Here is a 16,039-nt window from a genome sequence, read left to right on the forward strand (position 1 = left end):
GTTGGCAATATTAGTTGGTTCTGTATATTTAGTGCCATTGTGCTGTAACTCAGAGCAGATCTGAGTGTTCCCATTTAGATTCTTGACATAGCTGTAGAATGCTTTGTGGTTGTCTTTAGAGTCAGTGGCAATTTTGTTTTCGTAACTAGCTTTGGAGGATTTTATGAGGGATCTCTGCTGCTTACTGAGGTTGACTAGGGCGTTCCTCCACTCATGGGATTTTACTCTTTTTTGCAACAGTTTCTTTCTTCTGTTGTAGAGTTTGTTTATGGCAGAGGACCACCAGATTGGCTTCCTTTTTTTGGAGGTTAACATCTTGGTTCTATTAGGGATAGCATGATCCATGCACTCGTGCAAGTGCTTATAAAGTGCATTTGTGTAGGATTCGGCAGTCATACCTCTATTGTCCATCTGCATGGGTGTCATGAAGTTTGCCACTTCTGTCTTAAGAAGTGTGAAGTTGGCTTTGGAGAAGTTTTTTACGATGGTTTCCCTAATTGGGGCTTGGGGGGGGGGATGTGGATGTCTAGGCTGATTAGCTTGTGGTCAGATCTGACCAACGAGGAATTGACCTCTGGTGTGGAACACCGGTTTCCCATGTTGGTAATGACCAGGTCTAGGATATTGCTGCCCCTGGTAGGGGTGTGAATAAGTTGATCCAAAGCGTTGGAATTTATGAATTCTAGAAAACGTTGAGCAAAAGAGTTGGTACATGAGTAGTTTTCCCAGTTAATGGTGGGGCAGTTAAAATTGCCCATTATTAGGGTGTTGGTTGTACCCTAATATTTTCCAGTGTATCACATTGTTCTCATTTTCTTGCCCCCAAGTCATTGAGCCAGTCCTTGAGTAAACAACAGTAAGGCAGTCAAATTTATACACATATCTCATATACACGTCATTTATGCATCAGCTGTAGGTGTGTGTTTTAGCAGTTTTTCCAGGCTGTTGGTAGAAGTCCTTATCAGAGTTGTCAGGATGCTCAGAGTCTTACAAAAGCCACACTGAAAGAGGGCATTTTGGTACAAGATGCGTTAGTGGCACTCGTTAAGTTTCCATATACTTGTGCAATGTAACTGTTTTTTAGAATTGCATTAAAAAAACATTCTTGACCTGCTGTATCTAGTACTGGAGATCCAGGTTTGAGAAAGGTAATCAGGTGTCTTCAAGTAATGAGCTAAAGTTTAAAAAGAAATAGAGGCATAATAACAGATATCAGCACATGGTCAGCATGCATGGAGGAGTGAATCTAGCAGATGCATTTGCATTACAGTGGAGATCTGCTTTCTGTGATCTTCATGTGTTACCAGTGGCCTGTAGTTTGGTTTGTGTCCCCACAGTCAGACATAAGTGATGAACAATAGTCCTTGTGTCAGTGAAACTCTTAAACCATTGTTTTTGTTTGCAGCAAAAGACCTCCTCATTCATCAATCTTCTGGCAGAGTATGGCAGTGGCAGTGAAGAAGAGGAGGAGGAAGAAGAGGAAGAAGTAGAGGTGGTTGTGGAAGAAGTGACCCCCCCAGTAGTACCACAGCCTGTGACACAACAGAAGCAGCAGAACCTTCCAGAGCAACAAACAGTGCCAAAACAACAGCCGCAACCACAGAAACACGGTGATGATGAGAAGCTGACAGATTGGGAGAAACTGGCTTGCCTTCTCTGTAGGAGACAGTTCCCAACGAAAGAGGGTCTAATTAGGCACCAACAACTGTCAGATCTACATAAAGTGAGTAGTATGTGCTTATTAAGGTATTCTGTTAGCTGCGTAATGTGTCTAAACAGCACAGGTTTTCCACTGCTAGCTTTGAGATTGGTGCACTGTTTGAATATCAAGGTAAATAGCTTTTGGACCTGCTGGATAGACGCATGAAGTATTTTAGATTAACAGACTGAATATAAGGGGTATGTTGGACCTTCCATTATAGATATATTGTGTTTCAGAAGAAACAACGGCAGCAAAAAAATCACCAAGTGCCAAGTATACCAATTCCTCCAAAGTAAGAAAAATAATCAAAGGTAAAAAAATCCAAGCGCACGGCTTACAAAACAAAACTTTAATTGTAGAATTAGGTAAGCATTTTCACGTCTCAAAGGACGGTTCATGACACCATAAAAAATAACACAAACACACTGACCGGGCAGGCTTGGCACTTAGCTGAGTACACTTGCTTCTTTCTTGTACAATCAGCACAAAAAAGACTTTGTTAGGGAATGTGTTCTCATGGCCCAAGGGAATTTCAGCAGTTAGTGCAGCAAGTGACTGTAATAAACTTTAGGTGCATCCCAATGTCCCTGTGAGCAGTGATAATGTTGATGCTGCTTTCAAGGTTTCTTCCTTGAGACTGGTCAAAGAAGTTGTCCCCACTACCTCAGGGGATGTTCGTAGGAAAATCACAGCTCCACTGGTTGTGGACTGTCATTAGTTTTTACCCCTTTGCTTTTACCCAAAAGGGATGTATCAAGAGTGTGGACGATCACAGAGCAGAGGAAGGAATAGGTGCACGTGATGAATGGAGCAGCCAATGCATGTAACCCTCAAACAGATGTGGGATCCACAGAAAGGACCTTGAGGTAGAATATTTCAAGTGTTGAATTGACCCCCAGCAATCTTCTTTGTTGGAGAAGGGACTTTCAATTGTTTCGGCCATCAAGGCTGATTTTTGTGACACTATTTTGAATGTTAAGATGTTTGTAGGAACCGTTATGTTAAAGCTTATGTTTCCAGGTGATTCTAATAATATGAATGTGTTTAGAAGACCCAGCACTTTTGTTGCTCCCCTACACCCACTACTGGAAGCCTTCTCCCAGGTATGTGAAAATGATTTGTTACAGCACTTGAATAGTTTTGAAAAAGGTGATAAAGGAGGTTCTGTAACCTTAGGAAAGATTAATTTGCAGCTATTAAGGAGCTGCAAGATGCTGATGGTTATATACATCCAGCTGATAAAGGAGGGATAGTAGTGGTGGTGGACAGGAGTTTTTATTTGGAGAAAATGAATGAATTACTATCATAGGTTCTTACTAGGCTATCTGCCCTGGGGCATTTATAAGCCTAGCCCGATTGTGTTTGGCTTACGCCACCCCTTGATTTGAGTATACTTGTGCCCTTTTTAAAGTTTAGTTTACTGTGCCTCTGTCTAATAGTGACACAGAAATAATCCCCGGGACAAACCTACGATCCCCCATCCACTCATCAAGATTCTTCTTGAAGAGAGTCAGTGAGGTGCTCTGCCTAACATGAATTGGAATTCTGTTCCAGAGCGAAGGGAGCCTCTGGGTTATGAAGCTGTCCCTCCAGTATGTTCTATTTATTTCTGTGCTGAGGTTCAAGTCCCTCGATCGTGTGGCTCTAAGGGATTTAGATTTACTGAGGTGGAGCATGTCCATTAATTCTGGATTGGACATAGCTTTATATGTCAGGCATAGATCGCCTCGAAGTAGGCGGTATGCAACTGAGTAGAGCAGCATATGGCATCTGTTTGAGTCCCTTGATCCTCCTAGTGAGGTACTTTTGGGGTCTTTCTAATTGCTGCAGGTGTCGGGTAAGGTACATCCCAAAGGGGGCATTGTATTCTATGATGGGCCTGATGAGGGATGAATAAAGGGGCATGATTACCTCTCTTGATCTAGATGTGAATTCTTTCATGATGAGGTGGGCTATGTAGAAGGTCTTTCTAACCACTTTGGCAATGTGGTTGTCAAAGGAGAGATTGCTATCAACTTGGGTCCCCAGATCCCTAATTACTTTCTCTGTACTTAATGGGTTACCACCTATGTGGTAATTTGTGGGCACATTGTTTTTGCCAAAGGGTATGACTATACACTTTTAGACATTTAGCTTTAGACCATGGCTCTGGCACCAGTTATCCGTCTCTGCGAGACCTTTTTGAAGGATGTTTGTGTCAGCTGGAGAGTCTATTATGGCGCCCAGTTTGCCCAGGACAAAACCTTGTGGGACGCCACTTGTGACCGGTTTCGAGTCTGACATGGCTCCAGCAACTCTGTCTCTGTGGGTTCTGTCTTTGAGCCAGTTTGCGACCCATCTTGTGACATAGGGGTTTATATTTAGGCTGGATAGCTTATCTATGATGCCCGAGTGGGGTATTGTGTCAAATGCCTTTGCGAGGTCCAGATAGGCTGTGTGGACTACCTTCCCTTCATCTATGGCCTTGGTGACTGTTTCGAAGAAGTCGACCAGGTTTAAAAGGCAGGATCTGCCCTTGACAAAGCCAAATTGGGTAGAATCTAGTGTCTGTAGGTCCCCAATGTCTTTGTTTATGAGTTCCATGATGATCCTCTCCATAGCCTTGCAGACTAGGCTAGTCAGGCTTATGGGGCGATAGTTTCCAGGGTCCGCAGAGGCTCCACCTTTGTGGAGTGGGACCACTGTTGCTGTACACCATTCTTTGGGCACATATCCTGTAGTGAGGCTGAGACTGTACAGCAGTTTTACTTGAGGGATTAGTTCTTCTTGGAGTTCATGTAGGACGCAACCCGGGACGCCATCTGGTCCCATGGAAGCAGTGTTTTTTGCTTTGGAGAGGGCGGCCTTCACCTGAGCATCAGAGATGTTTGGGAGGCTGCACTCTGCCGGGATAGATACTTGCTCTTTTGGGGGGGGGGAGAAGTTTGCACTGAACCTGTCTGCCAGGATACTGGCGATGTCTGTGGGTTCAGTGTATTTTTTGTCGCTTAGAATCAACTCAGAACAAGTCTGGGAGTTGCATCCCAGGTTCCTAACATAACTGAAAAAAGCCTTATGATTGTCTTTAGTGTCCTGTGCAATTTTTCTCTCGAAGCTGGCCTTGGAGGATTTTATGAGGGATCATAATTTTTTGCTAGTACTGATCAGAGATGCCTTCCCTTTTAGAGATTTTGCTCTATCATGTAGTAGCTTCCTCCTTCTGTTGTACAGTTTATTTATGGCTGGGGTCCACCAGACTGGACGCCTGCCTTTGGATGATTGGGTCTTGATTTTGTTTGGGATAGCATGATCCATGCATTCCTGGAGATGTTCATAGAATGCGTTTATATAGGATTCTGCAGTTTGGGCTGTAGTTTCCACTGGCCCTGGAGCCTTGAAGGATTCCACTTCGGTTTTGAGAAGTGTAAAGTTCGCTTTTGAGAAGTTTTTCACTGTGGTTTTCTGGGCTGGGGGTGGGGTCGGGATATGGGTATCCAGTGAAATTAATTTATGGTCTGATCTTACCAATGAAGGATATACTTATGGTATGGAGCATAGAGTCCCCATGTTGGTAATGATCAGGTCTAGTATGTTTTCCCCTCTTGTGGGAGTGGTGACTAGTTGTTCCATAGCATTTGAGTTTATAATTTCCAGGAACCTTTGGGCTAAGGTGCTGGGGCTTGGGTAGTGCTCCCAGTCTATGTTTGGGTAGTTGAAGTCGCCCAATATAATGGTGTTCGGAGAGATCTTCATGTTCTCCAATATTTTCAGGAAAGCCGAGTGGGATTCCTGACTTTGAGAGGGTGGTCTGTAGGATGCTATAAACTGAAAAGCAGTCTTGCCCACTGTCAGTTGCACATGGATGGTCTCCGATACTTTGTGCAATGCCACTAACCTGGAGGTGTGGATATCCTTGATAAATATGGAAACCCCCTCCTTTTGTGGTTCGGTCCGGGTTTTGGGGCCAAAAAGCATGATATGAGGTATAACCTGGTAGTGCTGGGGTGCTCTCTGGAGCCTTGAACCAGGTTTCTGTCACTGCACAGATATCGATGTTCTCCATACTGAGGAGAGCTTCGAGTGCATGCATCTTGAGGTTAAGACTTCTGGCGTTTAGCAGCATTACCCTTAGTTTCTTGTTCCTTGTGCTGTCTATGGAGGTGGGTTTGACTTTTGAGCCTTGCCCAAAAAAGGCACTATGGGGATGGCAAGAGCCTTTGCCAATATGCGAAAGCCCAGGGGTGACAGGTGCAAGCCGTCCCTAGCGAAGCAACGTGGCTTGTCGAGCATGTCATCCCAGGCTGACAGACACTGGATCCCCTTTGAATGACACCAAAATTTTAGCCAATTGTTAAAATCGATCATTTTGTCTTTATACTGTGGCATCATTCTAGGTGAGGGTAAGATGCTACTCAAGGTCAGGGTCATACCAGCCTGGGCTACATGATCAGAGAGCTCCTCTATGTCTCTTTTCATGTAGTCGAGGGAGGTACGTCTGAGGTCATCAGATGTTGAAACATGAGATTGCCCATAAGATGAAAGTTAAGGCTTTGATACAAGATGTGCATTCAGACTTGCATGACTGCTTATGAGTAGATATATTTCATATGAACTTTTCAAGTACCTTACTGTACAAACTCCTTTGATCCCCACTCTACACGGTCTTCCAAAGATAAACAAGGAATCGAGAAGGCCGTCTGTGAGACCCATAGTGTTAGGGAGGGGGTGGCTAACAGAGCTGCTCTCTGTATATATAGAGAAAATGTTAAGACCGGTTATGGATAGAACCCCTACCATACTTAGAGACACCGAGGATTTCTTGCAAAGTTTGCTTAGCTGTGCACAAGATAAGCAGGCTGCTTCCACATTGGTACTTGTCACTTTAGATGTGTGTACTTTATTCACAGCTATACCTAATTCTGTTGGAATTGATTGTTAGACTATTATGAACAATAGTGAAAATATGAAGGGAAACAGATGATCCGCTATGGCGACCCCTAATGGGAACAGCCGAAAGAAAAAGAAGTGACTATAATGAAGGGCAAATCAGTTTGATCTCTATGTTATCGAAAATGGTCTTGGAGAAAAATGATTTTGTTTTTGAGCATGAATACTACGTTCAGAAAGTAGGAGTAGAAATGGGCACCACATCTGCCATTTCTAATGCCAACGTGGTCATGGCACAATGGCCGACCACACAGGTTTTAGTTTTTGAGCCGTATTCGCGATTATAAATGCTTTGTGGATGATCTTTTACTTTTGTGGACGGGTTCAGCTGGGGCTATGCAAGAGTTTTTAGAATTTCTGAACTCTCTGACCTCCTTGAGATTCTGTATGAGTTTCTCTGAGACATAAGTTGATTTTTTTGGATGTTAGTTATTAAAAATTCAGATTTCACCTTGACTACTGGGTTGTTTAGGAAACCATGCAGAAAGAGTAATGTCCTGCAAGGGAACAGCATGCAACCCCCCACATATATAAGAATGTTTTTAAGGGGCAAGATGAGAATATCTAGGCCTAATAATGATGATGAAAGTTTTAAAGGGAGATTAAGTAACCTGAAGAAAGAACTTGATGACGGGGGATACTTTAATAAAGAAATCAGTAGATTTTTAACCCCAATATATAGATAGGTCTGTGAAAGCTAAGCCCTTTTTCTCAGATCCGCAGGTTTCTAATAAAGCTGAGGATCTCAATAATAGCTCTTGTCCTGACAAATTAGGGGTGCCTGTCTTCTATTCTTCCAGGGTTAATAAAGTTTGTGAAGTCATAAAAAGAAGTGGCACATTCTGGCAGCAGATGACAGGATTAAAGAACTGGTGGAGGGGGGGCAGGTTCTGTTTTAAGAATCAGAAATCTTTGAAATGCCTTTTATGTTGTAGCTGTCAGACTTGCAGTGTATATAAATATATAGGTCAGGAGAGACTTTTTATTTGGCCTACTAACAAGAACATTTATACTTTTTCTTTTTATGCTGATTGTACAAGTAAGAACCTAGTGTACTTAGCTAAGTGCCAAGCCTGCCCGGTCTGTTATATGGGCAAGATGAACTGCTGCGTTCATGAATGTATACGTGAACATCTTTGTGAAATTCATAAATTACATAGGAATAATGCACTAGCTAAGTATATATCTTATTAAGGTTCTGGTCATAGTTTTACTTTTTTAGTGCTGCAGCTGATTTCAGAGAGTATGAGAACGGCAGATCTTACTAATAAAACAGGGGAATGTGAAATGAGATGGATTATTTTGCTTCGAGCAGATAGGGGATATGGGCTGAATGAGACTGTACCCTTAAAACTACTAGTTTGCAGTCAGTGCTCCCTCTGTCTCCACTATATAGCCAATCTGGTGAGGCCGTCTTTCTTCAGAAGCCTGTAAATGTTTGAAAAGTTGTGCAATTTTGTGACTATCACATTCTGCTTGTTTTTTGTGTGTAACTTTTCACATGTGCTGAGCATGACAATGGGTCTCTCTACCCCTATTAAGTACATTTACAAGTGTAATACTGACAGTCTGGTAATGTCTCTGATGGAGGTGGCATCATACTGTGGAAGAGTAACACGTACATCATCTTTATTCTACTTGTATATTGCTGTAGACTTGAACAAAAAGGACTGCTAAATGGCTGTAATAATCTGTTTTTGGTGCTCAGATTAGAGAATTTGTTTTTCATGTGGCGATCAGGTTAATTTTTTTTAACTACTTAGAAAACTTTTATAGGAGTTTGTTTTCCCCTTTCTTGAAGGATAGCCCCTGTGATGTCAGCTGAAAGCCTTGTTGTGGAGCCTTGGTGTGTTTTCGGGCTAACTTCCAGCGATGTGAGATTAAACCCCTAGTGCGACATGAAGCACGTGAACAGTCTGACCTTTGTGTGCCAAAGATGTCTGTAGTTAGATGTTCTTCGTATTTCACTGTTGCAGTCATCACATTTGGGTTAACTGTTTGCAGTAGCCCTCAGTTGGCCTGATTATCAAAGTCCTGGGTCCTGCGTCGGTTGCTGTCTCATCTGCCGTGACGTCAGGTAGTCACAGGTATAAAGCATACAGTCGACGCTATTACACCAGTCTTTCTTGCTGTGCAGTGCTCAAAGCAGAAGCAAATCACAAGTGCTGGTCGACCGACTCCTGAAATGTTCGTTTTCGAGTTTCAGAACCAAAGTCTTCAACTAAAGCTAAGTACCCTGTTGGGGAAACTTTTTCTTGCTCTAAACCAATGTCAGTAAAAGTCAATAATTGTATTTCTTGTGGAAAGCAAATACCTCATAAAGATTTTCATTCCTACTGTATTCCTTGCCTAGGCCCTGACCACGACGTACCTCGCTGTCGGTTTTGTGCCTTATTTACACCACAAACTATTCGTCTGTACATTTTCGCTTCTAAATATTTTGGTACTCTGTTCAGTTATCCAGATATGTCTTCGGTAAGCCACCCGACTGCCGACATTCCGAAAAAATGCAAAGATAAAAACAGAGACAGGCTGCCTAGGTCCAAAGCTGCCGACGACGCTTCTCCTAAGCTAGTCGCCAGTTTGCCGGTATTCAGTGAGGCGCTTTCGCAGCCACTGGTACCCGCTACTTCAGATTCGCAGGCCTTTATTGAGACCCATTTGGAGTCCGGTATGCCACGAGATGCTTCAACTGGGGAACCTGCAGATGTCTCTACTTTGGATGGGTCCGGAGCCGCTGTGCAGGCACCGGCTTCTGAAGGTGTATTCAGGCCTACTGACTTGCATATTAAACTGACGCCATCTTCTTCTTCTAGGCCTGAAATTCGAACCATGCCTAGGAAACCGATGCCCAGACCGCATGGTCAGAACTTTATGCCTTAAAAAAAATAAGAATGGCTGAAGACCTTATTACTTTAATCAGGGAAAGCCAGCCTTCCCCCCTCTAAGAGACCTAGGACTGAATTTGCTTATGATACTTCTGACCAGGATTCTGAAATTTCTGTCGTCTCTGATGACAAGGGGTTACCCTTATCTACCTATGAGGATTCTGATGCAGAGGACTCTATTCCCTCTGCTTCTCCCCCAGAGGATTTTTCTTTTGGTGAAACTTTGCATACTCTTAGGGAGCATTTTCACTGGGAAAGCCAGGATTACTCTGATTCTAAAAAGAGGCTTAGAGATTTCTTACTCCTGCCCCAACACAGGTCTTTAGCTATCCCTCCTGTTCTGGACATTGTTGACTATGCCTTTTCGGAATCTAGCTTGGCCCCTGACTCTTTACCTCCTGCTCCCAGAAAACCTGAGAGGTATTAGAGTTCCTGATTCTCACAAGTTCCTTTTTAGAAATCCTACTGCGGATCCTGAGACCATTTCACAGGAACCCAAGGGCATTAAGGCTACTACTGCCAAAAATCCTGCCCCCTCTGATAGAAATTCCAGGGCCCTGGATAGATGGGGTAAGAAGGTATACACCTTTGCAACCTTGGCCATCAGGGCCTTAAATTGCCAGTTTCATATGTTAAAGTATCAGCAGCATATTATTGGATTGCTTAAACAGAAAATTATGTTGTTTCCTGATTGTGCTGAAAATAAGGATTTACAGGATTTAATGCATTCTGCTGAACAGGTTGGAAAACATACTTTGCAATGTGGTTTTGATTCACTGGAGGCATCTTGCAGGGCTGCTGTCACTGGTTCTGTACTTAAAAGGCATGCTTGGCTTAAGGAGCATTCTTTGCCAGATCATGTTAAAACTAAATTGCTGGATGCTCCCTTAAATCAGGACCGCCTATTTGGCAACAAAGCAGAAGTTCTTAAAAAGATGGAGGAAAAAGCTAAATCTATGCAAACTGTTAAAGATTTTTTTACAAGTGCAGCCTCCTAGATTTAGTAGGCATTGGCCCTCAAAAAATTGGTCTTTTCCTGTCTCTTCCAGGCCTTCTCAGTTCAAACCCAGAACCAGCAGAACACCCAGGCTTCAGTTCCAGGGTACGCACAGGACTAAGCAGTGGGGGCTCCCACTTCCAAATCAGGGAGTAGTAAGACTCCCCCCTATGGTAAGCTGTCTCAATGACTTACTTTTAAAACTTCCAAGCACTTCTCAACTGACTGCTCCTTTAGGAGGAAAGATTGCTCTGCAAGCAAAAAAACTGGGAACTCATTACCCAGGACAAATGGGTTTTAAACATAGTTTCCCAAGGATACAGATTTCACTTCCACACATTACCAACCCAAACGATTGGCCAGATCTACCCCCAAATCAGTGTGTGGAGGCTCAAAAGCAAGTACTCTCTCTCTCTCTCTCTCTCTCAAGATTAAAGGCTATTCAGACTGTACCAGAAGAGAAAAAGGGGCAAGGTTTCTACTCAGGACTTTTCCTGGTATCCAGAAAAGACGACTCATGGCATCCTATCCTGGACCTGTCTATCCTAAACACCTTTTTGGTGATTCCAAAATTCAAGATGCTGACTCTTCACCAGTTGCTTCCCTTGATAGGCAAAGATGCCTGGTTGGCAACACTGGATTTAAAGGAAGCATACCTGCACATCCCAATCAGGGAATCTTGCAGAAAATACCTACGCTTCAAAGCAGGCTATACACGCACTATCAGTTCTCTCCACTGCCCTTTGGCTTATCTACTGCACCCAGGGTATTTACAATGTGCACAGCTCCAGTCATTACATTTTGCAGGCAAAGAAATATTCAAATACACCCATACCTGGACGATTGTCTAATTCAGGCAGAAAGCCCGGACATACTTCTGAATCATCTGGCATTTGTACAAAAGGTGTTAACTTGTCTGGGCGTACACCATAAACGAAAATAAATCACATCTGGTACCCTGTCCACAAATTATATTCCTGGGAACAAGCTTGAACACAGCTTCCCAGATGGCTTTCCTCACACCAGAGAAACAAATTCATTTGACAACTTACTTCAGACTAGTGGCCACAGAAACTCTGCTATCTACAAGGCAAATACTGCAAGCCTTGGGGTTCATGGCCTTGTGCATTCTACTAATTCCATATGCAAGACTGCATATCAGGAAACTGCAATGGTATCTAAAAAGCCTATGGTATCAACATTCTCAGCATCTAGAAGCTATGATTCCTATCATAACTTGCCTACGGTTCGAATCCTTTGGTGGGCAGAGGCCTGCCACCAAAACAAGGGGCTACCATTCACTCTACCACCTTCCGCCCAAACCCTAACAACAGATGTATCAGATTATGCATGGGGGGGGGGGCTCACCTGACAGGGAAGTGCATTCAGGGCAAATACAACCCAAGTCGAAAGCGCCTGCATATCAATCAAAAAGAAATGTTAGCTCTACAGAATGCTCTGACAGCCTTCAAGGACTACATTCTTCCAGGACAATTAATGGTAAAGATGGACAACACCACTGTTATGTGGTACATAAACAAGCAGAGGGGGGGTACCCATTCTTATCCCTTCTGCAGACTAGCCATGGCTCTGTGGAACACAGCCCTGAGCTACCAAGTGCATCTACAAGCTCAGTTCCTGCCAGGAAAACTAAATACTCTGGCAGACAAACTAAGCAGAAATCTCAAGTACCCACATGAGTGGAAACTGGAGACAAAGATTTTCAACATGTTGATCAACAAATGGGGGATCCAGATATAGACCGGTTTGCCTTCCCCCAGAACTACCAGTTGGACAAATTCTGCACAAGGACTCCCCACAAACAAGCTTGGAAAGTGGATGCTCTGTCCTTCAGTTGGAAAAATCTATCAGTCTGTGCCTTTCCTCCTCTACCTCTCCTCTCCTCTCCAAAGTACTACTAAAGATCAAACAGGACAAACCAAGGATGATACTGATTGCACCAGACTGGCCATGCCAACACTGGTACCCCTCCTTGCGCAGTGTCTCACAGATGGCCCTGTGGCACCTCCCCCAGACCCCTACCCTGCTGTTTTAGCAGGAGATCAAGATTCTGCACCCCCAGCTTCAAACCCTGAACCTGGCAGCTTGGCTAATTACCTGATCTCTCCATTACCATCCCTCAGTAAACAAGTGTTGGATGTCATTCTGGAGGCAAGGAGGCCTAATACTAGAAAATCTTATGCTGAAAAATGGAAAAGATTATGTGCCTGGAACCACACTCAAGGGATGGCCACTGCAGCGCCCAATTTACCTCAGATTCTTCAATACTTAACTGAGATGCTTCACAAGGGCTTTTCCTTTTCCTCCATCAAAATTCATGCCTCAGCCATTACAGTTCATTACAACACAGAACCACCCCTCTTTTCTCACCCACTATTCAAGCAGTTCCTCAGAGGGGCCAAAAATGTAAGACCACCCAGGAGAGCCCCAACTCCGGCCTTGGACCTTAATTTTATATTGGAAAAACTCACTCTTCCTCCTTTTGAGCCAGCTGCAACTGCAGAGTTAAAATTCCTTTCTTGGAAAACAGCTTTCCTTTTAGCAGTCACTTCAGCAAGAAGGGTATGTGAATTACAGGCCCTTATGGCAGTGGAGCCTTTCATCATCTTTCATGCGGACAGGGTGTCCCTCAGGACCAATCCCTCTCTCATGCCCAAGGTGGTATCCAGTGTGGCTCTTAACCAGTCCATTTATTTGCCTACCTTCTTTTCTAATCCACAGAACAAAGGGGAACAGATACTGCACTCCTTAGATGTCCACAGACAACTTAGATTTTACTTGGATAGGACTAAACGTCAAAGGAAATCTGAACAACTGCTGGTGGCATTTGCTGCAGGGGCAGAGAGGAAGGCTATTTCAAAGCATACCATTTCTAAATGGATAGGCCATTGCATTCATTTCTGCTATAAGCACCATGGAAAACCTATCCCACAGGGGATTAGACCCCATTCATCCAGAGCTACATCTACCTTTACAGCCTTTCTCAGAGGTGTCCCTACGAGAGACATCCTAGAAGCTGCTACCTGAAGTTCGGTACATACTTTCACCAAACATTAGCATTTGCCATTTTTCTCTAACTCCAGAGCTGGCTTTGCCACTGCAGTCTCGCAGGGCCTTATAACTGGTCCTAATGCTATCTAAATTCCTCCTCCCATCCTTAGCTTTGGGAATCTACCCAAATGTGATGACTGCAACAGTGAAACATGAAGAACATAGTACAGTTGTGTACACTTACCATAAATGTAGATGTTCGATTGTATTCACTGTTGCAGTCCTGGTTACTCTCCCTCCAGCCCCCTGACTTCTTTTGGCTATACCTCTATTCTCCTCTACTATACTTAAAAGCTTTTTGGTGTATTTGCTTTTTTGTTGGAGGTATAACCTTGTATATTTATATTTAATTGCTTCCCATTAAGGGGGCACCTGACATATGGGGCAAGGAAAACTGATGTAATGACATCAGCTGCATGCTTTGTACCCCTGACTACCTGACGTCACAGAAGATGAGATAGCAAACCGACGCAGGACCCAAGACTTTAATAATCAGGCCGACTGAGGGCTACTGCAAGCAGGTAACCCAAATGTAATGACTGCAACAGTGAATACACTCGAACATCTACATGTGTGTTAAGTGTACACAACTGTACTTTCTCCCACAATAGATTTCCTTGGGCAAGATTTGTAGATCCTGTTGTAGTATGTGGGAGGTGACCAGAATGCATGAAATCATTTTCCTCTGGTGTTAGGATGTGTAAAATTGTGGTAGTCTGTTTACTGAAAGCTAAGTTAACATTTCTGTGTTGTTCTGTATACTCTGCTTTCTGTACACAAGTCGTGTATATGCATCTCACAGGTCCCCTCTGTTAGTAGGAGAATGTTTTTCAAATAAGGCTGAGCCATCAGGTTATCACAATTGCAGAATGATTAGTTAAACTGAAAAAAGGGAAATGTTCTCAGCATGTGCAGGGAGAGCATGTGCAGAGCATTCTCATCGCTAGCAATGGAAGGCTCCAAGGGAGAGCATGTGCAGAGCATTCTCATCGCTAGCAATGGAAGGCTCCCAGGGAGAGCATGTGCAGAGCATTCTCATCGCTAGCGATGGAAGGCTCCCAGGGAGAGCATGTGCAGAGCATTCTCATCGCTAGCGATGGAAGGCTCCCGGGGAGAGCATGTGCAGAGCATTCTCATCGCTAGCGATGGAAGGCTCCCAGGGAGAGCATGTGCAGAGCATTCTCATCGCTAGCGATGGAAGGCTCCCGGGGAGAGCATGTGCAGAGCATTCTCATCGCTAGCGATGGAAAGCTCCCAGGGAGAGCATGTGCAGAGCATTCTCATCTCTAGCGATGGAAGGCTCCCGGGGAGAGCATGTGCAGAGCATTCTCATCGCTAGCGATGGAAGGCTCCCAGGGAGAGCATGTGCAGAGCATTCTCATCGCTAGCGATGGAAGGCTCCCGGGGAGAGCATGTGCAGAGCATTCTCATTGCTAGCGATGGAAGGCTCCCAGGGAGACCATGTGCAGAGCATTCTCATCGCTAGCGATGGAAGGCTCCCGGGGAGAGCATGTGCAGAGCATTCTCATCGCTAGCAATGGAAGGCTCCCAGGGAGAGCATGTGCAGAGCATTCTCATCGCTAGCGATGGAAGGCTCCCGGGGAGAGCATGTGCAGAGCATTCTCACTGCTAGCGATAGGAGGCTCCCAAGGAGAGCATGTGCAGAGCATTCTCATCGCTAGCGATGGAAGGCTCCCAGGGAGACCATGTGCAGAGCATTCTCATCGCTAGCGATGGAAGGCTCCCAGGGAGAGCATGTGCAGAGCATTCTCATCGCTAGCAATGGAAGGCTCCCAGGGAGAGCATGTGCAGAGCATTCTCATCTCTAGTGATGGAAGGCTCCCGGGGAGAGCATTCTCACTGCTAGCGATGGGAGGTTCCCAGGGAGAGCATGTGCAGAGCATTCTCATCGCTAGCGATGGAAGGCTCCCGGGGAGAGCATTCTCACTGCTAGCGATGGGAGGCTCCCAGGGAGAGCATGTGCAGAGCATTCTCATCGCTAGCGATGGAAGGCTCCCAGGGAGATCATGTGCAGAGCATTCTCATCGCTAGCGATGGAAGGCTCCCGGGGAGAGCATTCTCACTGCTAGCGATGGGAGGCTCCCAGGGAGAGCATGTGCAGAGCATTCTCATCGCTAGCGATGGAAGGCTCCCAGGGAGATCATGTGCAGAGCATTCTCATCGCTAGCGATGGAAGGCTCCCAGTGAGAGCATGTGCAGAGCATTCTCATCGCTAGCGATGGAAGGCTCCCATGGAGAGCATGTGCAGAGCATTCTCATCGCTAGCGATGGAAGGCTCCCAGGGAGAGCATGTGCAGAGCATTCTCATTGCTAGCGATGGAAGGCTCCCGGGGAGAGCATTCTCACTGCTAGCGATGGGAGGCTCCCAGGGAGAGCATGTGCAGAGCATTCTCATCTCTAGTGATGGAAGGCTCCCAGGGAGACCATGTGCAG

The 16,039-nt window shown here is 44.8% G+C and overlaps 1 protein-coding gene across 1 annotated transcript in view; it reads left to right on the forward strand.

Annotated features, from left to right (window-relative positions):
* The window catches only part of RBM6 (RNA binding motif protein 6), a 689,827-nt gene that overhangs the window by 618,005 nt on the left and 55,783 nt on the right, over window positions 1–16,039 (forward strand). The window contains exon 13 of the mRNA XM_044078933.1: window positions 1,406–1,723. Within this exon, the coding sequence (XP_043934868.1) occupies window positions 1,406–1,723 (318 nt within the window). The remainder of the gene's footprint in view (window positions 1–1,405; window positions 1,724–16,039) is intronic.

This window comes from Protopterus annectens, chromosome 7.part1 (genome assembly GCF_019279795.1).
Source record: "Protopterus annectens isolate FY-2018-M chromosome 7.part1, PAN1.0, whole genome shotgun sequence".
In the NCBI taxonomy this organism is placed as follows: Eukaryota; Metazoa; Chordata; order Ceratodontiformes; family Protopteridae; genus Protopterus; species Protopterus annectens.